We start from the raw sequence: 24,142 nt of genomic DNA on the forward strand, positions 1-24,142 counted from the left end.
TACTTAATGCCCCACTCTGGCCACGGAGGGTTGGGATTTATTTTTTGTTGTCTGCATCTTCCCAAGGATCTAAAACAATACCTGACACACAGGTGGTAACCAACCTATTTGCTGAATGGAGTAATTAAGTGTCATTTCCTGTCTTAGTCTGTTTGTGTTCCTATAAAGGAATATCTGAGGCTGGGTAATTTATAAAGAAAAGAGGTTTATTTGGCTCACGTTTCTGCAGGCTGTACAAGAAGCATGGCATTAGCATTTGCCTCTGATGAGGGCTTCTGGCTGCTTCCACTAGTGGCAGAAGGCAAAGGGGAGCCGGAGTGTACAGAGATCACAGGGCGAGAGAAGCAGCGAGAGGGGAGAAGGTGCCAGGCTCTTTTTAAGAACCATCTCTCACAGGAATTAATAGGGTAAGGATTCACTCACTACAATGAAGACAGCGCCAAGCCATTCATGAGGGATCCACCCCCAAGACCCAAACACTTCCCATTAGGCTCCACCTCCATCACTGGGAATCAAATTTCAACATGAGGTTTGGACGGTCAAATATTCAAACTAGCGCAGTTTCTTTCCTACTTCCACTCTTGGCCAGCCTGGAAATCCATTGTTGATCACTTTTAATAATCCAGCAGATAAGCTCTACTCACCCTGAACCCAGGATCTGCATAGCAGTCCCTGTTCCTCCACCCAGGCTTCTGAGCACAGCTGTAGAAAACACTGCGATCATTTGTGGAGATACCATCATACGTGGTATCTCCATGGTGTGGCCAGCTAGGCCCCTGCCACTAGGAGATCCTGGCTGGCTTCTGTTCTCACCCCTGTAGCTGATATTTCAAACTACTCCTTGCCTCAAGGTCCCTGTCTCTCCACAAATGACTCTGCCTTCTGTGTCATAGGGGATATTAAGGGAGACTGAGTGAGCTTGCTGAAACTTCCTACCCTTTGTCTTCTACATCTGCCCAGCTCCACCCTTCCCTTCACATCTCTATAAAGGGACAATGCTTTTGTCTTCACACTCATAGATTTTTCACACTCACATCTAGATCCTGTCTCCAAGGATCTTCAACTCCTCCTTTGCCTATAAACACAAAAACCTCTTGGCTCTGCCTGCTCTTCTGCACACTCTCCTTTTCCTCCAAAGTGCAAGCATTTTAAGTTTACAGTTCAATCAATCTTGAAAAACACACACCCATGTAACTATCTTCACCATCAAGATACAGAACATTTCCATCACCCTAAAACATTTTTTCACATCCCTTTGGATTCAGTATTTCCAAATCTTGCTCCAGATAAGTACCAGTTCATTTTGTTTGTTCTAAAATTTCACAAATGACCACGTCATAGATACTCATTTGTGCCTGGCCTCTTTATCTCACATAATGTCTTGGAAATTCATCCATATTGTTGTGTGTATCATAGTTCGCTCTTTTTTATTACTGAATAGTATTCTACTATAAGAATTTACCACAATCTGTTTACCTATTTACCTGCTGAGGGACATTTGAGTTGTTTTTATTTTCTTGGCTGGTGTGAATAAAGCTTCTGTGAACATTTGTGTACGAGTGTTTATTTGGACCTATTTTCATTTCTTTTTTTTTCTTTTCTTTCCTTTTTTTTTTTTTTTTTTTTTTGAGATGGAGTCTCGCTCTGTCGCCCAGGCTGGAGTGCAGTGGCACAATCTCAGCTCCCTGCAACCTCCACCTCCTGAGTTCAAGTGACTCTCCTGCCTCAGCCTACCGAGTAGCTGGGACTACAGGCGTGTGCCACCACACCAAGCTAATTTTTGTATTTGTAGTAGAGATGGGGTTTCACCTATTGGTCAGGCTGGTCTTGAATTCCTGACCTCGTGATTCACCCGCCGTGGCCTCCCAAAGTGCTGGGATTATAGGTGTGAGCCACCGTGCCCAGCCTATTTTCATTTCTTAAAACAAGGAGGGGGACTGGCTGCATCATATTGTTTACCTCTGACAAAAAATTGACAAACAGTTTGCAAAAATGGTAGTACTGTTTTATATTTCCACCAGCAATGTATTAGAGATTCCTATGGAATTTTTAGAATGTTGATTCCTAGGTTCTTCCCCCAGGAAGCTGGCTTTGTAGGTAGAGACAAGGAATTTGCCTTTATAACCCAAGCTGGGTGATTGAGCCATGTGGGGAAACTACACTGCTCCGAATCCTCTGTTCCACCTTCCTGCCTTCTTACCTTCCTCCACTCACTGCCCTCCGGCCCCTACCCTCAGAATAAGATCAGAACTGCCACTGTCAAGTTCCCGTGATCAAAACCAACACTTGCAAATCCTCCGCATGGCATCTGAGGATGTTCTCCCTTGGACTCCTGACCCAGTCCCACTTGCAACTGCTATGGGTGTCTCAGCCCAAGGCCATACCCCCAGGACCTGCTCCTCAGTTCACATTCCCCAGATTGGCTAGTGGGTCCCACTTCCACCCAGTCACACAATCTAGAAACTCAGGAAGTCCCCAAACCAGTCCCTTTTAAGTGTACCTCTAGCAGTGACTGTAAATGTTTTGGGTTGGCCCTTTTGAAAAGTATTTAAGGGAGAGGGACAGGGATTACCCCGCATTGATCATTATTGAAGCTGGGTGCTGGGTACATGGTTTCATGATACTACTCTTCTTACTTTGGGGTATGTATAAAGTTTTTATAAAATGAAAAGTTAAAAAAAAAGCTAAAAACAGAAGCTCTTTAAGGCAAACATCTGCAATAGGTTGGAGAGAATGGCCTGTTCCTCCTGCTCTCACCTGTGGCATAATTCTGAAGAGCCTGCTCTTCCAGTTGCACAGGGCACAGAGAGACTGAAGGGAAACCCATGTTAAGAGCATGAAGGACCCTGTCAGGACCATCCCAGGCTTCCCTAAATGCAGGGCTGGCAAAATTCGTGAGGGCCTGGGGAAAACATGGGGTGATAAGTGAGCTGAACAGAAAAATGTCTTTGACGCAATCAACCAAAATTTAAATAATTGTTTCAAACCAGACTTCGAGATTGACGGCCTCTCTCTGGAGGTCGCTCTGGGCAGACTTCCTTCCATGTAGGAAGAAGTAAGATCCCTTTGATTATAGAAGCCACAAGAACAGGTTGCTCACTTAACTGGAGCTCAAGGAGCCTTGCAAGATCCTTCTCTTCTCTTTCCCAGATGAGCACAGATATTTCTGGAACACCCTGCTTTTGCTTTTCCGTTGGACTCTAGATGACCTCTGGCTTTACTGCCCTCCTCCACCTTGTTCTTTCTGACCCCATCTGACCACCCTTCTGACCCCCATAACGCAGCAATGGAAATCAGCTCTCTCTTCTGCACAACTAAGATATTACCACACAGTTAGAAAGTCCCCAAACCAGTCCCTTCTAAGTGTACCCCTAGCAGTGATTTTAAATGTTCTGGGTTGGTATTCAAAATACCTTTTGAAAGGTATTTAAGGACCCAAAGAGCAGAGATGAAGTCTCAAATGCTTTATAGTCTGTGTAATCCTCTACACACATGCACCCCCATTCCCCGCCGAGGAGGAAGAGGACTGACAACCCTGCTACTAGTAACTTTCTGTTGAGATGCGCCAAACACATCTCAGAAACAACTGTCAGATATCTGCTTCAGCTGGGTTCTCTGTTAAGTGCCACGCAGGATAAAGAAGGGAGCTTATGCTTTGAGTTAGGAAGCTAATACACATGAACCATACATAACGAACTGCTAGAACATGGGGCATGCACCACAGGCTTTCCTAGGTGGGGACCAGAATACTCGGAGCAGAAAACCCTCATAAAGGCAGCCGGCCCCGAGCACAGGGATGACAAGACAACATGAGTGAAAAAATGTCACTGTGTTCGCGGGACAGAGGACGCAGGCTCAGTAAGTGTGACATGTTCCTCCTGAGGAACAACACAAATGAAGCTGGACTGCAGGCAGTGACACCATGGGGAAGAAAGCCTTGAAAACTTTGTGATGTGGAATGTTGGTCACTAGAGTCCAACTGGAAGCCTCTGAGAAAAAGAGGAATGTGGGCCGGGCGCGGTGGCTCACGCCTGTAATCCCAGCACTTTGGGAGGCCAAGGTGGGTGGATCATGAGGTCAGGAGATCGAAACCATCCTGGCTAACATGGTGAAACCTTCTCTCTACTAAAAATACAAAAAATTAGCCGGGCATGGTGGCGGGCACGTGTAGTCCCAGCTACTCAGGAGGCTGAGGCAGGAGAATGGCGTGAACCTGGGAGGCAGAGCTTGCAGTGAGCCGAGATTGTGCCACTGCACCCCAGCCTGGGCAAATGAGTGAGAATCCGTCTCAAAAAAAAAAAAAAAAAAAAAAAAAAAAAGAGGAACGTGACACAGGGTGAGCATCCCAAATCCGAAAACCCAAAATCTGAAATGTTCCAAAATCTGAAGCCTGAGCGCCAACGTGATGTGCAAAGGAAATGCTCACTGGAACATTTTGGGTTTCAGATTTTCAGATTTGAGACGTTCAACTGGTAAATATAATGCAAATATTCCAAACCTAAAAAAATCCAAAATCAGAAACACTTCAGGTCCCAAGCATTTCGGGTAAGGGATATTCAACCTGTACAAGTCCTCTGAAGGCAAGTTAGACAGGTGGGCATTGAGGCACAAAATGAAGGGAAAAAGGGAGAAGGAATCACAAAGGTGCTGCAACAGACAGACCCGAGCCGGGGAGGAGGGGAGTCAGAAACAGACAGGAGGGAAAAGAGTGTCAGCAAAACTGAGCCCTGTCTAGATAAATGCAGTGGGAGAAAGGAACGATTTAAAGGTGACATGGAGATTTTAACCCTGGCTGACAGGTAACAGTGAAACTAGAAAGGCATAGTCTGAATGAGGTAAACAACTGCTATTTTCTCAAGAATGTGCTTAAGGTTCTAATACTGTTTTCTTATTAAAAAAAAAAATTACTGGCAGAAACAAAGCCATTCACCCTTCCTTAACTCAAACCTTCAGTCTCCCAAATATGTTTCATACATTCGAGTGGCCCAATTAGGGAGTACTTCTCCCCAGTGGCAGCTCATTCCTTCCCTCCAGAGAAAAAGCACTTCATTAACCTAAGCCATAAACTCCCATTAAAGCTGTTAGGTCCAAATTTTAAGACAGAAAGTCTCAGACATTCTTTACAGTTCAGCTTTCATGAGGAAAGCATTTTTTTTTTAAAGACATCTAATCAAAAGCTCCTCAATTTCTAATCTCAGCAGAATTGGAAAAGGATGTAATAAGTTTTCTTTGGAGGTAACCTCCATAAGTCACGAAGAGTCACACTCGGCAAAGACGATCACATAGAAATGACCAAGTAATCCGGAAAACTGCCCATACTAAAAGCAGCTGAAGTCTACTGCGTTCTTATTTATCTCTACTTTGGCAGAAGTAACTCAGGCCAAAAAACACACTGAACGTTATAATCAATCATGAAGGCACTGAAGACAATTCAACACTACAGCCTGTGTCCAAATGCCTCTCAGGATGTCATAACTTCACAGAATTCATTCCTGAGTGATGGAGTGCCATCAAACCAGACACTCAAAAGTGAACAAAGGGACAGGTAACTAAGTCACAGACAAAATAAGGCACTTTATCCATGTACTTCAACAATCACAACCATATTCCAACACACACCAACCAATGCTGCAAAGACAACCCATTGGAGCTGAGATCCACGCTACTACGTGTGTGGCAGCTGCTAAGAGGAGCCATCCGAAATGAGAAATGCATTACTTTGAAGCAAGTCCCAAAAATAAGGGAAGAAAGTGAGTGGGGGTGCAGGTGAACAAGGCTAGATACAAACCAGTCCCTGTTGAAGCTGAGTGATGAGTACATGGGGGTTCTTTACATAATACTTCTACATTTGGATATGTTTTAAACCGTCTATGTTTAAAATACAAAAAAAGAAAGAACCAACACATTTCCAAGATGCTCAAAAGTAAAAACAGGTTTCTCTCACAGCCCCTTTCATAAAACTTAATTTTCAATCCTTCACAACAATGAAGAGGAAATAAACACCTTTCTTATACTTAAGCAGTGAGGGTAAAAAGGTAGATGATGCATATTGTAAGCCTAGAAAAGTCCTTGAGAGAAAACAGGTTAGATCTATTAACAAAACATCATCACTTTTCACAATTTCCCCTTCTCATGTTTCCATTGCACTTCTGAAGACAGATCTCCAACTCTTCCAGAGTCCCACACACTGCCTAAAGCGCAGGACAGAAAAACCAACTGCCAAAGGCCATGCAAAACTCAAGATCAGAAACCAGAACCGGAAACTGTCATGACTATGATACAAGCAACAAATGATTCATCCTGAGAAGGCAGTCAAGTCCCATTTGTTTCTCAGGATTCCCAAAAGACGTCCAGGCAGAAGAGTTCTGGGACCTGAGTCAGCATTAAGTGCCTTGGACATTTACTGAGCATCCTGGCTGCCCAGAGCCCCAGTAAGGAGGTAGAAATCCACTAGGAAGCAAATGAGAACAAAAATTTACAACACAAGCCAGAAGTGCCACAACAGAGGGTTCAGAAAAGCACCTCCAGAACCCAGAGAAAAAATGGGCTCACCCTGCTTGAGAAGCCAGGGAGGTAAATGGGGTCTTCACAGATGAACAGAAGCTTGTCTAACATTGCAGGCTGCTGGTGGAGAGGGAGCATGAGCAAAGGCCAGAGGTCTCCAAGGCCTGGTAAGGAGTTACATGGCTGCAAGTAGGGCACCTGCTGGGCAGGGGAGGGAGCCCAGGGAGTTGGGGCGGGGGGGCGGCGGTGAGAGACCACGAATGGCCTCGCACATGCACTAAGGAGCTTAGACTTGACCCTGTGGAGCAGCACTTCTCAAACTAGCAGTGGTGAAGGGCCAGTTGTTGAAACGGCCAACCCATCATGGATGATGCTCACGCTCCCTATTTATCCTTTCCTCATCATTCACAGGTAACACACCACACACACTGGTGCAGGCACAACGCCACCACTATAGACAACACCAAGAGCATTTCAGCAGGCAGGGGTACAGCTAGGTCCAATTGGTCTTTTCGGGGGTGTATCTGAGGGCAGTGTGATGAGTGAACGAGAGGGCTAAGGTGCGGGGGGCATGGATGGTGGTCAGGAGGCTGCTGCATTCATCTAGGAAATAAGTGCCAAGAGCCTGGCTAAGGCACCAGCAATGGGGCCAGAGAGGAGTCAGGTTTGCAGGGTCCTTCCCAGTCTGCATGACAGGGCTTGGTGACCACTGGGCATCAAGGGGGAAGTAGCACAGCATCATTCTATTTTCTCTAGTTTCTATACTGCTTGGCCGTGATTCTGTCGGCACAGGGAGGAACTGTGGCAAGAGGCACATGTTTAGAAAGAGACACTCACGTGAGTATAAAATTGTCTTCAAATTTCAAATAACTTTGTTCTGACTCTTCCCTCCTAAGAAATCTCCAGTATTATGTCCTGTTTTGTTCACCTGCTGTATACTCAGAACCTGGAGTAGTATCTGGATAGCTTTATCATTTATCTAAATGTCCACTCAAGGGACATCTCTGGAGTCTGGGCCCAGCTGGCTAGGAGAGTAGTCATATTGCATATTTAGCAGATTTTCATGATTAGTAAAGAATGGTTCTAATTTGACCCAGCTCTTCATGCCTACTATTATTGGAAAGGAGACAGAAAAGAATAGAGCAGGGTTGCTATAGAATAACCTGTAATTTGATGGGGATTTGAGTGTTAAATATCAGCATTAACTAGTATTTTAAGGTGAGCTCAAGAAGCCCTACACCAGCCCTGGAAATACTAAAGAAAGTCCTCTCAACTCCATCAGGCCAAAGCAAGCTAATCTAAAACAAAACATGATGGCAACATTCTCAGTTTGCATTTGGTCTAAAAGTACAGAGATTAAATATATTCAACTCTATTCACTGGTGAGGTTTTAGAGAAAGACAGGCTACAGCTACAAAATCAGTGCTTAGAAGGATGGCCCCTAAAGTAAAATGTCACAACCCAAATGAGTTCCAGAAAACAAAACGCATTTTCTCTATTAGGTATAATTTGCCACTATGGTGTAAGAAACCACCATTTCTGGGAACTACAACACGTTTGGCTGAGGAACAAAAGCACCTGCCAAACCACCACAGAAAGCAAAAAAAAAAAAAAAAAAAAAAAAAAAAGTAAATAAATACATAAAAATGTCCAGTTCATTGGCTCCTGAAAAAAGTAAACAGCCGAATGGAGTTGCAGGCCTCTATTCTGAAGAACCCCAGTTTGGTGAGTTAAAGGTATGTGTTTGCATCAGCAAGTTTATTCCATTCAGCTCTGAATCCCTCTTTGAGACTCAGACCCAAGCTTGTATCCTCTCTTGTCTGGACTAGTGCAGTACACCCCTGCCTGGCCTCCCAGTTTCTTCCTGGCCCCATCTGTTCAGTTTCAACACAGCACTTGTTGATCTTGCAAAGTGGAGGCCATGTGCCTTACTCTGCTCAGACTACTATAACAAAATACCATAGACTAGGGGGCTTGAACAACAGAAATTTATTTCTTATGGTTCTGGAAGGTGGAAGTCTGAGATTGGTTTCTGGTGAGGGATCTCTTCTTGGCTTGCAGACGGCCACCTTCTCACCATGTCCTCACATGGTGGAGAGAGAATGAGCGAGCTCTGGTCTCTCCTTTCTCATAAGGACACTCATCCATCCTAAGGGCCCCATCTTCATGATTATCTCCCAAAGGCCCCATCTCAAAGTACCATTACACCGAGGGCCAGGGCTTCAGCTTATGAATGGCAGTGGAAGGATGACACAAATATTCAGTCCAGAACAACAGGGCATGTTGCTCCTTGCCTCAGGTTCCTCCAACGGCTGAGGAAAAGCCAATGTCCTCACACCAGCCACTAGGCCCTACACCAGTGGTATCCGTAGGGAGAGCACAGCTCCCCAGGGAATGCTTGAGAAATCGATGAAGGTATTTTCTGGTGGTCACAGAGACTAGTGGACTTTACAGGCACTAAGTGTGGGGGACCAGGGATGCTAGCGGTCCTGTACAACCAAGGATTGCCCTGCATCTGCATGCCACTCTGATGTCCTGCCAGACATTCTCATGGGCCAAAACCCTTTACTAATTATCCGAGGCTATAGTCTGTTTTACACATAAGCACAAATGTACTTTTTCATAATATACAGAATTTTCTTGGAACGTAACTACTGTGTAAGGCAGGTAAGGCTGTACTTCTTTTGTTTGAAACACTACCAAGAACAGTTCACCGTCCTGGAAATCCAGTTGCCGTGGCTATGGTGGTAAACTATCCTGCACTTGTCTCCATCTGCATCAACAGGCACAGCATTTGTTCCTGGGGGGAGTGTCAGCGTGCGTCCGAGCATTTACATGCTATATCTATGTGATTAAAAAAATACTTTCCTATTATTTGTTTTAGATTACCAGCTTGGTAATATGTTTATTTCTTTTTGAAACTGTGTATATGTAGTTTACTGACTATAAATTTTGTTTCAGTAAGCATCTTTATAGTACATGTGAAGTAAAGGAAGTGCTGGGTCCCTCCTGCCCTGTATGACTGGCCCATCTCTCTCTGAGCTGATCTCCTCCCGCCACATCAACTCTGTGCTCCTCCTCTACCGTGCCAGGGACACTCCCATCCTTTCTTTTTTTTTTTTTTTTTTTAAGGACACTCCACCTTTGACCCGCTATGCCGGCTGTCTACAAGACTCCCTTGCCTCCTTGAGCTCTTGCTCAAATGACACCTTCTCCGTGGAGCCCTCCCTGTTTAAAACTGCAGACTCCCACCCCAACCTGGCACTGCCCATTCCATGTCCCCACTTCATTTTTTCTCCAAACCTCTCGTCACTACTAAGTAACTGATTTCCTGTTTTCCCACTAGAATGAAAGCTTTATGAAAAAAGGGTTTGCCTGTTTTGTTCACTTGCTGTATCCTCAGGACCTAGAGTAGCATCTGGATACCTTTATCATTTATCTATATTTAACAATTTAGAAAAATGTTGAAATCTTTAGTTATAACCACAAGATTAAACTGAAAACTCAGGGTATCTGCACATTACCATCTTTAATCTTTGTATAGAAATATAAGTCAAGGCCACTGGTATCCAGGGCTGAACTAAAACATGCCAGTTTATTCTTAGAAAAACAGATCATCATGAATACTACTGGAAATTATTAGGCTGGGCACAGTGGCTCACATCTTTAATCCCAGCACTTTGAGAGGCAGATCACTTGAGGCCAGGTGTTTGAGACCACCCTGGCCAACATGGTGAAACTCCATCTCTACTGAAAATACAAAAATTAGCCAGGCATAGTGGCGCATGCCTGTAATCCAAGCTACTCAAGAGGCTGAGGCATGAGAATCACTTCAACCTAAGAGGCAAAGGTTACAGTGAGCCAAGATCACACCATTGCACTCCAGCCTGGGCAACAGAGGGAAACTCTGTCTCAAAAAAAAGAAAAGAAAAGAAAAGAAATTATTAGACCTTAATTGGATTTATCTAATTCTTCTTTAAGTGTCTTGTAACTCCTCCTCCCTAGTCAGTCACTAGATTCTACTGATTCTATTTCTGGCTTGCCTCTCACCCTTCCCATCCCTCCTCCCTTTCCAGGTCTGCTTCCTGTTTCTAGTCATCCCACACACAGCTGCTAGTCATCGAAAAGCGAGCACCTGTTGAGTCACTCACCTGTTCAATCACATTAACAGCTCCCAATTTCCTGTTCAGTCAGATACAAATGCCTAAGTGCTCCATCCAGTAAGGCTCAACATCCCCTTGTAATCCTCCCTCCCTCTACCTGGAAACGCTAAGCTCCTGCTAAACGGGATAAGCTCCTGCACCCTAGACCTGCTGCCTCCTTCGCTCTTCTCCAGGCCTCACTCCTGACTGAACTCAATTCATCCACCACGGTTTACCTCTGACACCCCACTTCACAGAGCCTCCTGCCCTCCAAATGGTGTGGGCTCACAGCACATTACTAGTCCCTCTCATGAGTGGTTACAGGACTCGGCTGTGTTGAAGTCCTGTGTTCTTATATTTTCACCATGGGTTTAGATCATGGGCTTCTTGAGGACAAGGTCTGCCTTTTTCATTTTGGGGTCCTACAGAACAGGGGTCCCCAACCCCCAGGTTGTGGACCCATACTGGTCTGTGGATGGGTCTGTGGCCTGTTAGGAACCAGGCCACACAGCAAGAGGTGAGCAGTGAGTGAGCAAGCAAAGCTTCATCTGTATTTACAGCCGCTCCTTGTCACTGGCATTACTGCCTAAGCTCCACCTCCTGTCAGATCAGTGGTAGCATTAGATTTTCATAGGAGTGTGAACCCTATTGTGTACTACGCATGCAAGTGTAGTGTGGCACGTTTCTTATGAGAATCTAATGCCTGATGATCTGTCACTGTTTCCCATCACGCCCAGATGGGACTGTCTAGTTGCAGGAAAAAAAAGCTCAGGGCTCCTACTGATTCTACATTATGGTGAGTTGTATAATTATTTCATTCTACATTACAATGTAGTAATAATTATAGAAATAAAGTGCACAATAAATGTAATGCACTTGAGTCATCCCAAAACATTCCCTGCCCCTGCTCCCCCGGTCCATGGAAAAACTTCCACAAAACTGGTCCCTGGTGCAAAAAAGGTTGGGGACTGCTGCTATACAGTATCTCTCACATTCTAGGTTCTCTAAATACACATTCAATTGAGTTAAAAAGAGGCAAATTCTTTCAGCTCTAAGTTAGAAGAGAAAACAGGTTAATTCTTATGTTTGACTAAGTAACAGAGAGGACACAGTTTTGTTGGATACAGATGACATTACTTGCAGAAATGAAGACTTGGAAAAAATCAACTTAAAGCATTATGTGCAGGGAAAAGCAAAGCAGAATGAAGTGGCTCAGGGTGAAGATGCCCTGCCTGGGAACAATGAAACTGAAAGACATGCCCGAACATTCCACAGCCAAAGTGTTTCTCTCAATTCTTGTGTGATTTGTTGATTTTCATCTCTGGACAAAATAGGAAATCCTGAAGTTTGAAGGACTCTGTTTCATTTTAAAAACATTAAAAGGCTTAAATGTGATGGAGATACAGTACAGATGACATTCTTGGAACCTGTAATAAAACACTCTACAGTCTTCCTGTGGCCACACACTCCTGAGAGAGCTGGTCTTTGGGCTGCTTAAAGTTCCTGCTGATCCAAGCAGGGCCCATGCAGGTGGGGCAGGATGGCCTGTGGTAACCCAGCTGCCATCATCTATGGATGGTAACGAGGTTTGCTGCTGAATTCACAAGACAATGTGTGACCTTCTGACATATGCCAATATTTTTCCATCTAGCATACTGTTTTGGAACACTTTATTAAGGAAGGAAAAACATTGGCTGTGCTCGTGAAAGTAATGAGTCACAGAGTAGTGACGAAAGAGAACGATGCTGTTCAGACCCGAACCTCGGGCCAAATGAGATTTATTACTAGACAGATTAAATAATATAGATGACTCTGAAAGTCCCAAATCCTGGGATTTGCATGGCTTTATCTGGAAAGATTACTTTGGAAATCAAATACAATTTCCCAGCTGTAGGGCTTGACTCTGCTAGTTACCACCAGGAAGATCAGATCATAACATGGACGCATGGTATGTTAAGTAAGAAAGAAGCTCAGTCTTTATTCCCCTCACCATAACAACCCAATAAAGTGGTTAACTTGGATGAATGTCAAATCTTACAGCCCTCTATTATTTTAGCCTCTATAAAAACAAATGAGTAATTTGAGGTGTTGAGAAGATACCTTCTTGTAATTATGATTACAAGATTCTAATCATGAGAACAAATTTAGTGCAGCATGTCTTCATAAAGACCAACTAGCTAGAGCTATTAATAGAAAAGCCTAGAGCCATTTTAACATGAAGTCTAAACAGAAGCAAAAAAGAAGATAAAACGTGCTTCTTTAACTGATGCACTTAGTGGATAACCACAGCAAAGCTATAAACGTCCTTTGAGCAGAATGCCTTTTCCTCTCTTGATCCCATTCTTCTTTATTTCTTATTTATTTTATTAGATAATGAGTAATGTTTTCTCTTTCTCCAGAATATGTTTCTGTGGAACCAGTTAAGCAAATGTCCATGTCGCCCAAGGACCAAATCCAAATTACCTTCTTTTAAAGTCCATTTGATTGAGCCTGTCCTCTTGCTGACAGCATGCAAACTTCCATCCAGCGTTGACACAAACAACAAGGTTTCAGGAAGCGTCACTGTGCTGGTACTTCCAAAAATCTGCAACGAGATGTAGAAGACTCTTAATGTTGATATGATTCTTCACCTTGGGCATGTACAATCACAGACCCCCCACTCCCAAGGTTATCCTACTAAAACCCTCCATTTTACAGATGAAGAAATGGAAGGTGGAGAGCCTAAATTCCCACTCAGTCAGGACTAGAACCCAGGTCACCTCACTCTAAGCAGTGATCCTGCCTGCAGACAGGCAGGCTCATGACCTAACATTACAAGGACAAGAATTCTGAAATAATCCATGGGCAGCCTCCACTGAAACAGAGGGGCAAAGTATGCTCAGCTTTCTGACTTCCTTCTCTTGGGCCTATTCTATTCTCTAAAACCTGGTCATCTCATAAGACGTTATGATAAAAAAGAATGCCAATACCCACGCGTACACACATTCATGAAATTTTAAAAAGCAAAGAATTAGGGGAAAATGCTTAAAGAAATATAGGAAAAACAGCTTTCATTATACAAAGAATTTATAAAACAAAACACTAAGATTCCAGTAAAGATGTGTTATAAAAGTAAATGAATAAAAAGCATAACCCCAAACTGGTCCTCACTTAGAATAAAAATAAAATTTAAATTAAAATGTACCTTTTTTCTCAACAAACTTAAAACAAAACAAAAAAAATTTTAAAGGAAATAACCAAAGGCTGTGACATTTCCCATCCATTGCTAGTAGCACTGAAAATTACTAGTATCATCTTTCTGGAAAATATAAAAGTGCTCTTAGTTTTTGATCCTGTAATTCCACTTCTATACTCTAAAGAAATAACTCCAGAAATGGAAAAAGTTCTGTGCACAATGATACTCATGACGTCCCATTTATAAACACAAAAACTGGAAAGAACCAAATTTCCAATAATATCTAAATGGCTAAGATAAATAAAGACATATGTTCAGTGAAATAATTATCATTAAAATAACACTTGGAAAAATCTACAATATAGAAAAATGCTTATATACATTATCAATTAAATATAGAATCCAAGATTTGATATCCACTGTGGTTACAATTATACTGGACAGATTTTTTTTTTGTCTGCCTGTCTTCTGGCTTTGCTAGGAATTGTACCCTCATTCCACAGGGTTTCCATGGGAGCAGGTGTGTGCGCACATGTACACACGGACGCATATGCAGGTGACAGCTGGTAAGGTTTCCTGGATAAGATTTCCCTTTTGAGGTAGGGGTCCCTTCAGCAACCCCACCCTTGTAATGAGATTTTCTCTTCTTTTGTCACATACTATCCTACAAATAGCTTTCTCCCCGGGTCTTCAATTAAAAAAAAAAAATGCCAATGCAACTTGCTTATACTGCAACAGTTTGAATTCTGGCACAAATGCTATTTTTGAAATACAGAAGTATGGAGCATTAAATGTAAAAGGATTGGGGTTATTTGTGCATGGGAGCCTGATCCCAGAAGGCCCGGCTACTCTCGGTAAGAGCCAGGATGCCTAGTTAATCCTTCAAAGGGAAGGCCCCACAGGCTCTCTCTGGGGCAGCCTGAGGTGGCAGGACAAATACTCTGGGGTCCCGTATTCCTTTTCTGTGGTGGAGACCCACCAACGGAGGGAGTGAAACAGCTGCTAGAACTTTGCACATCCCACCTCTTCGCTTTGCCCAGGGCCAGGGCCAGGGCCTGGGCCCACTCCCTGGAATGGGAGAAAGGACAGTAAGCTGTGTTGCCACCTACCGAGTCTACGCTGTGCAAAGCCTCAAGTCTGAGGAAGATGAGTGCTTTTAATTCTACCTTTGGAACTAGGAAATTAATATCAGAGTATGAATCGGCCAGGAAAACATAAGCCTCAAGGGTGGTATCTGCCCTAGCCGGGGATGCAAAGGTCACTGTTTGGGAGTGGTTAGAATTATTTCAGCCCAGAGGGTCCAGATGGTGACAAGCCACCTGAACCACAGGTACCTGGGCCTGGAGAACTGTGGCCCTATGACAAGGCCACTGGGAGTTCATGAGTAAACAGGGGCTAAGTGAATTGGGGCTGTCTGCCACTGAGGAGGGGGAATGGGTGTGCAGCTTGGTGTGGGATGGCTGGATTATGTTAGGTGTGACAGTTTGGAGGATGAATAAATGAAAGGGCAAATTATGCATACCTGGGGCCAAGAAGTGGAAATCCCTGCTGAGCCCTCCTCCACCCCCCAAAGTTACCACAGGAATAACCACTCTGTACAACAGGTCTTGGGAGGCCGCACAAGAAAGTGAGTTAAACTCTGGGTGGCTAAAGTGGAAATAAGGCCAGGCGTGGTGGCTCACAGCTGTAATCCCAACATTTTGGGAGGCCAAGGCAGGCGGATCACTTGAGGTCAGGAGTTCGAGATCAGCCTGGCCAACATGGTGAAAACCCATCTCTACTAAACACACAAAAATTAGCCAGGCATGGTGGCATGTGCCTGTATTCCCAGCTATTCAGAAGGCTGAGGCAGGAGAATTGCTTGAACCTGGGAGGTAGAGTTTGCAGGGAGGTTACACTGAGCCAAGGTCGCACCACTGCACTCTAGCCTGGGTGACAGAGTGAGACTCTGTCTCAATAAATAAATAAATAAATAAATAAAATGGAAATAAAACTTGAGAGAGCTCTGTGAATGTGTTTTCTGCCACATGGAAAAAGCTGAATGAGAAAGACACAGAAACAGAAAGCAGCCTGAGAAGAAACACGACTGAAAAGACTGGGAGAGCCCACCCTGGCTTCCACAGCTCCTCAGGCCCAGCTAAGTTCTTGCCCTTGGGCTCAGAGACCCTCCAGTCCTTACAATAAATTCCCCTCTTTGCTTAAATCTGTTAGAATTAGGTTTCTGTCACTTGCAGCCCAAACAGTCCCCACCACACACCCAATGAGGAAAAATGCAGATAGAAAAAGGGAAAAAAAGGGCCAGGCGCGGTGACTCATGACTACATGTAATCCCAGCACTTTGGGAGGCCGAGGCAGGCAGATCACTTGAGGTCAGATGTTCGAGACCAGCCTGGCCAACATGGCGAAACCTCGTCTCTACTAAAAATACAAAAATTAGCCGGGCGTGGTGGTGGGTGCCTGTAATCCCAGCTACTCGAGAGGCTGAGGCAGAAGAAATCACTTGAACCCAGGAGGTGGAGGTTGCAGTGAGCTGAGATCATGCCACTGTACGCCAGCCTGGGGGATAGAGCGAGGCTCTGTCTCCAAAAAAAAAAGAAAGGGAAAACAATACTGCAAAATTATAGCAATATTTCTTCTTTTCTCATTTTTTAAACTTCCAATAATATGATTTGCTAATCTGTAGATTAGCAAATTTTTCACAAAGTAGAATTTTTCACAAAGTAGAAAGGAAATGGACAAGCTAGCAGGTAGGAGAGAAGCTTGAATTCGAAGGAGCTTCAGCAAGTGCCTAAGTTCCACATGAAGCACTTTCCACCTCAGGATACTAGGCAAGTCAACCACCTTTGATCATTAATCTCCACCAAACAAGGGACCAGAGTTTAGAAACACAGGGGTCTCCCAATAAGAATGTATGCATCCAAGAATAAGAAGAGTTTGCTGTTATTAAAGCCTACAGTACAACCATAATGAACTAAGTGCCCCCAAGTATATCTTATCACAGTATTAATATTAAAAAGGGTTAATATTTACCAAAACATATCAGTGCTCCTTTGCTACTAGTGGAAGCACTAGTGGAAACAAAAGCCACCTGCCTTGTCTGAGCATCTTGGAAGCCACTGGAAGAGCAACATTCTACAGTTGGTTTATGGATCAAAATAAAACACTAATCATGGCCGGGACCAGGGGCTCATGCCTGTAATCTCAGCACTTTGGGAGGCCGAGGTGGGCGGATCACCTGAGGTCAGAAGTTTGAGACCAGCCTGGTCAACATGGTGAAACCTCGTCTGTACTAAAAAAAATACTAAAAAATCAGCCAGGCCTGGTGGCAGACACCTGCAATCCCAGCTACTTGGGAGGCTGAAGCAGGAGAATTGCTTGAACCTGGGAGGCAGAGGTTGCAGTGAGCTAAGATCATGCCATTGCACTCCAGCCTAGGCAACAGAGCAAGACTCTGTCTCAAAAACAAAAACAACAACACTAATCACATGACTAATTTAGTCTTGGAAAAATCCCAAAAATACAAAGTTTAGAGAGAAGCTGAATTTGGCAACTGAGAATTCTGTCAATCACAATGTCTACAGAAATGCCACAAACTATTACAATTGGCAGGTTCTTCTCAAGGCTCTCAATTGTACCAAATCGAAACTCCTGGGAGCCACTCGGAACAGTGTTATTCTCTCATAAGGCAAACAAAAATGACAAATTTTCTGGCTTTTTCCCCTCTGGCATTTTTAAAAGCATGAACATGCCTGACTTCAAATGTAGTTGCTATAGCAAACATGAATTAAACATGTTTCCAGATGCCTTGTGTGATACTGAGCACAGCTGAGAACTATTTGTACCTGAACACTGAAAAACGCTGCTTCACAAAGATGAACTTGTGCCTTGTCTTTGCCCAGCCATTTCAGTCCTCAGTACTCACTTTTCTCTACAAGCGACATACCCTACGGCACACACACTGGTTTCCAGAGAGCCTGAAAATGGAAAGAAAATGTCGAGTCTGCAGATCTGTTTCAAGTTAACAACTATTTGAAATTTGATTCAGTTTTAAAACTAGTAGTTGGGAGGTTAAAAAAAAAAAAAAGTGGAATATATACTCCTGGCTTTGATGGTGACTTGTAGGAAGTAACCAACAGTAACTGTGGAGGGTGGGAAGGGTAGTGGCAGGCATCTAGTCTAGCCTAAAACTAAACATCCATTAGCTAATTGGTCCCCACAGACATCAGACTCTGTCCAGCATGTGTCACTCAGTGGGCTTCAGCAGTATAAGGGTCCTCACTGCAGCCCTACTCAGCTGGACTGCAGCAAGAGTCTCTCTCCTATGAAAGCCAACACAAGACCAGCACTGGATCCTGATGTTCAATGTTCTGATCATAAAGCAATGTTACGGCTGGACGTGGTGACTCACACCTGTAATCCCAGCACCTTTGGGAGGCCGAGGTGGGCGGATCACTTGAGGTCAGGAATTCAAGACCAGCCTGGCCAACATGGTGAAACCCTGTCTCTACTAAAAATACAAAAATTAGCTGGATGTGGTGGCAGTCACCTGTAATCCCAGCTACTTGGGAGGCTGAGGCAGGAGAATCGCTTGAACCCAGGAGGCGGAGGCTGCAGTGAGCCGAGATCACGCCACTGCACTCCAGGCTGGGCAACAGAGTAAGACTCCATCTCAAAAAAAAAAAAAAAAAAAAAAAAGCAATGTTACACAAAATCCAGCAGCTTCCCCATTCATAAAATCCACCATTCACTCTGCATTTACTACAAAGATACAGAAGTGGCTATCAACTGCTTATGCAGAGATGATTGAAAGGTACATCACCAACAATTTAATCATTCCCTAATATTGTGAATTCAGCTAATTGTTAGGGCTCTTCCATTAATTAACTACTTATATATATTTCAGGTAAGAAAAAAATATTTTCTTAAATGCCTTCTGAAATAACTTCATTTAGAAAAAGTTTTCAGTAAAGAGAATTATGGACACAGGGGCAGACAGGTGTTCAAACAGCACAAAAACAAATGAAATGGCCTCTAACAAAAAACCACCAGTTTCTAAACTTGCATTTGGGACTGACTGGTCAGGCAGGGAGGCAAGCTCATCAGTGGCTAGAGAACAACCAGCAAAAAACCCACAGCTTCCTGGGCATGGTGACTCACGCCTGTAATTCCAATACTTTGGGAGGCCCAGGCAGGAGGATTGCTTGAACCCAGGAGTTTCAGGCCAGCCTGTGCAATATAGGGAGACCCCATCTTGACAAAAAAAAAAAAAAAAAATTAATTTGCCAGGTGTTGTGGTTTATGTACGTAGTCCCAGCTACTCAGGAAGCCAAGGAGGGAGGATTGCTTGAGCCTGGGAGGCAAAGGTTGCAGTGAGCCAAGACAGTGCTACTGCACTCTAACCTGAGCAACAGAGCCAGACTCTGTCTCAAAATAAAACAAACAAATAAACAAACAAAAAACACAGGGCTTGATTTCAGCAGCCTTATCACTGAAGTTTCGGTTTGTTTCCACTTACCACTGCCTTGTTGCCCCCTGCAATGGTAAGTACAGCAGGGAAGTCCCTGCAAGCTCCTCTGAGATTCAGAACGTGTGAAAGCTGAATGTTCCTTATCAGGGGTTTCAGAAATGTTGCTTTTGCCAAAAAAAAATGCAGCTTGTCAATTTCAGACATACATTTCAAGAACTGATTCCCAGGTTGACTACCTGATAACAAGGGTCAGGGCCAGGTGTGGTGGCTAATGCCTATAATCCCAGCACTTTGGGAGGCCCAGGCAGGTGGATCACCTGAGGTCAGGAGTTTGAGAACAGCCTGGCCAACATAGTGAAACCCTGTCTCTACTAAAAATACAAAAATTAGCCAGGCGTGGTGGTGCACACCTGTAATCCCAGCCACTCAGGAGACTGAGTCAGGAGAATCGCTTGAATCCAGGAGGAAGGGGTTGCAGTGAGCCAAGATCGCACCACTGCACTCCAGCCTGGGTGACAGAGAGAGACTCCATCTCAAAAAAAAAAAAAAAAAAGGGTCAGAAATAAGATCATTAAAATGGCACAGACTTTTCACCTCTAAGTCAATGGCAAGATACAGTGTCATGCACACGTGTTCCATACCCACAGTTTTCCAGTGATCTATACTTAACGAGGTTTATAATCTCTGCTCCATTTACAAAACTGGAGCATCTTATCCCTGCAAAAAAAAAAGGCGTGTACACACAAACACACACACACAGAAAACCTACGATTGTGAACAAGAGAGTCACACACTTCTCAGGTGGCATGTAAATGGATCAAGTCCAACCCAACTGTACATCCCTCTCTCTTTTTTCTTCTTTTTTTCTGAGATGAGGTCTTTGTCACCCAGGCGGGAGTGCATTTGAGCGATCAGAGCTCACTGCAGCCTTGAGGCTCAAGCAATCCTCTCCCCTCAGTCTTCCAAGTAGCTGGGACTACAGGTGTGTGACACCAGCCTGGCCAATTTTTAAATTTTTTGTAGAGTCGGGAGTTTCACTACATTGACCAGTCTGGTCTTGAACTCCTGGCCTCATGCAATCCTTCCACCTCAGCCTCCTGAGTTGCTGAGATTACAGGCATAAGCTTAAAAATAATAATAATAATAAAAGACTTCAAATAAAAATCTTTTCTATGAATCTTCTCCCCATCGCACCTCCACTCCAACAGACCAGAAGTTTATATAATCATCTGGCTAATAATAAAAATTTGTTTTAGGAATATCACACCAATGTCTAGAATTTGTTCAGAGGCTGGTTTTTTCTGTGTGTGTGTGTGTTTTTGTTTGTTTTGCTAATAGTCCTCTATGTTCATTGGATTACTGTTATATTGCATAATCCCAACTTTAGTTTTATTTATTTAAGGTTAAGAAAACAGCCGGGCACAGTGGCTCACGCCTGTAATCCCAGCATTTTGGGAGGCCAAGGTGGGCAGATCACCTGAGGTCAGGAGTTCGAGACCAGCCTGGCCAACGTGGTGAAACCCTGTGTCTACTAAAAATACAAAAATTAGCCAGGCATGGTGTAATCCCAGCTACTTGGGAAGCTGAGGCAGGAGAATCGATTGAACCTGGGAGGCGGAGGTTGCAGTGAGCCGAGATGGTGCCGTTGCACTCCAGTCCAGCCTAGGCGACAAGAGCAAAACTCCAACTCAAAAAAAAAAAAAAGAAAGAAAACCATTCCTCCAAACTAAAAATACTTACATAATTTGAGCAAGGACAATAGAATATCATACCATACCATGTGTACCTCAGTTCTTGGAACCCGCAACCTGCCAACAACAGCCAGGCTGCCTTTTGCAGTGCAGGGTTCCTTGCCAGGACTCAAATCTACTGGATGGTTGGCACAGAGGTAAAGCAATAAATTGGCATTAAGGGTTCCTTTTAGTTGGCTAATGAATACATATTACAGTATTAAAGGTAAGACTTGAAACAAGTTATGCAAGTGAGAGAAGGATTATATAAGAAAGATTTCCAAGATATTTTGTTTTACTGCCCAGTTAGGACATATGAAATCTTGAGAACAATTAAAAGTGCATGTTGCTAAATGTAGAATAATGATTTCAAGTGGATTAGAATGTGCTAAGGAATTAGAGCTTATAATTATTAACCTTGGCAATCATGCTTGGAGGTGGGAAGGGCATGCCACACAGGGGAATGTGCCTATGCCAAAGCACCTATCGAAAAAAGCAAGATAAGGCTGATCCACCACACATGTGGATGTGGTGAGGGGCGCTGTATAGATGGATAAGAAAGTAGGGGTTAATAATGAGCAATGGCAAATAGACTGGATTATTCTGCTGGCTATAACCGGCTGAAAGCCACAGGATGGATCAGCTGATTTTGAGAAATACCAGTAAGACACTTTCTGGCATGCCATAACAGGACACCAGTCCTACAGGGTTTCTTACACACACACACACACACACACACACACACACACACACACACACACACACACACAAGCTCGCTGTCTCTTTCTCTCATAGGACACCAGTCCTACAGGTTTTCTTATACACACACACAAGCTCTCTCTCACTCAACCTGTGCAGTAACATCAAAACAACAGGAAGAAGTACCTCAAAATGGTATTCTATAACACAGACCCTTGAAAGGCACTAAAGGATATTCAAAACAAGGACATCTGTGTCTACAATTCTTCTACTTGCAGCAATATTATCTATCTCAGACTATAAACTCAAAGCCTGGGCATTTGTGATTCTCTGCTTTATAAAGGCAGCCAGCAGAGTACCGCTTTCTAATACCATTTCATCACGTAGTAGGAGACTGTCTGATCATGGCCAAAAAGACATCAAAAATTCACCAAAGCAGTAGAACACTGAAATCAGTGCCCAGTAAGTGCAAAGGTCCATGACATAAAACTCTCTCAATGATTAAAGCAAGCCCTCAGAGTAAAAGCCTCACAATGATCAGGAGGGGCTCAACTCTCCGCTCACAAAGGACTATCTTTGAAGTTATGTTAAGTAAAGACTTAATTAAGACAGATACAAAAAAAATTTGTTTTGTTTTGTTTCTTTGAGACAGGGTCTTGCTCTGTCACCCAGGCTGGAGTACAGCAGCACAAATCATGGCTCACTGCAGCCTCGACCTCCTGGGCTCAAGCGATTCTCCCACCTCAGCCTCCCGAGTAGCTGGGACTACAAGCATGCACCACTATGCCTGGCTTTTTATTTCATTTTTTGTAGAGATGGGGTCCTACTATGTTGCCCAGGCTGGTGTTGAACTCCTGGGCTCAAGCAATCTTCCCGCCTCACCTCTCAAAGTGCTGGGATTACAGGCTTGAGCGGCTGGCCTACAAAACAGATTTTTATTCAAATCAAACCCTGTTCCCTGACCCTCATCTCATTTACACATACTGCAGCAAAGTACTTATACCCAAATATGGAGATTTCTATAGAGCCACCTGAACAGTGAGTAACAAAAATTTCACTACTTTTAGTCTCCTGTCTGTGGAAGAACATTCAGAACCGAATTAAAACATCAGCCATAGACACAAACAAAAGTCTTACTGTTTTAAAGATTTCAGTCCACTAGTAAATCATTCCAAATTCTGTTATACTTCGTTTACCTGTGTGTAGGTCAGCAATAATCCATCAACCATACAGTTCCTTCTAACCAGTCTATCGGCTGTTATGTTTCCTGATATTAAGTCAATAAAGGCAACCATGACATTTGCTTTGGATGGGAGTCAAGTGTCTAGCTGGGATGCAGAAAAGGCCAAGGCCTAACTGAACAGCACTGTGTGGTTTCCAAACTAAGCAGCTGAGAGAGTTAAACTTTCAGTGTTTGTGGCAAGTCTGCCGTATGGTGTAATTAACCACCACCCAAGACAGTTAGGACTCTTCTTCAGTTTAGGCTACTGTCCTCCTTTAATAGATCTGATTAAAAAAAAAAAAAAAGTACCTCATAAATCCACTGTATTCCTGAACGCAAAGGTATGCTAATTTCATAATAGGTGAATACAGTTCCCCCCAAACTGGTTTTGGGGCCTGGGCCGAGTGTCTGAGTTCAACCATTTGCAGTTCTGTTTATGTTCATGGTTGCTCTGCCATCAACTTACATTGCCATCATTGGAAGAAGAAATATATCTGGACATGAATGGTGCTACATGAAATCGTTTTCCCTGACGTGGTTAGGAAAACAAGCCCTTTTTCTTAGGGTGGTATCAAATCCCTAAGGTCCCTCAGGATACCTGGGGAGCTAAGCCAAATCCCACACTTTACGAAAACTGAAACCCAAGGTTACATGCTCATTTAGTGGCTGAGCTTTAGAATGCAGGTGTCACTACTCTATTTTGTTGTCTTTGCTAAAGGGAAACAGCATCAACTGATATCTAGTAACAACCGAGAAATGTATCAGGCTAATTTACTTTAATGGAGAAACATCCTAAACAAACTAAACTAATACAGGCCTGACAGACTATAAATTTGTATGTGCACCATTGGCCTTACAAAAAGACAAATTTTATCCATTTGAGTATGTCTACTCATGTGCAGTTAAACCTACTATTAAGAAGTCCTGGCTGGGTGCAGTAGCTCATGCCTGTAATCCCAGCACTTTGGGAGGCCAACGCAGGTGGATCACCTGAGGTCAGGCGTTCGCGACCAGCCTGGTCAACATGGGGAAACCCCGTCTCTACTAAAAACACAAAAAATTAGCTGGGCGTGGTGGCAGGCACCTGTAATCCCAATTACTTGGGAGGCTGAGGCAGAAGAATCACTTGAACCCAGGAGGCAGAGGTTGCAGTGAGCTGAGATCGCACCATTACACTCCAGCCTGGGTGACAAGAGGGAAACT

The 24,142-nt window shown here is 43.7% G+C and overlaps 1 protein-coding gene across 1 annotated transcript in view; it reads right to left on the reverse strand.

Moving 5' to 3' along the window:
* ERN1 (endoplasmic reticulum to nucleus signaling 1) overlaps window positions 1-24,142 on the reverse strand; it is a 91,757-nt gene that overhangs the window by 45,899 nt on the left and 21,716 nt on the right. Inside the window, exon 2 of the mRNA XM_003811362.6 lies at window positions 13,110-13,230. Coding sequence (XP_003811410.1) covers window positions 13,110-13,230 — 121 coding nt within the window. The remainder of the gene's footprint in view (window positions 1-13,109; window positions 13,231-24,142) is intronic.

Source organism: Pan paniscus, chromosome 19, assembly GCF_029289425.2.
Source record: "Pan paniscus chromosome 19, NHGRI_mPanPan1-v2.0_pri, whole genome shotgun sequence".
NCBI lineage: Eukaryota > Metazoa > Chordata > Mammalia > Primates > Hominidae > Pan > Pan paniscus.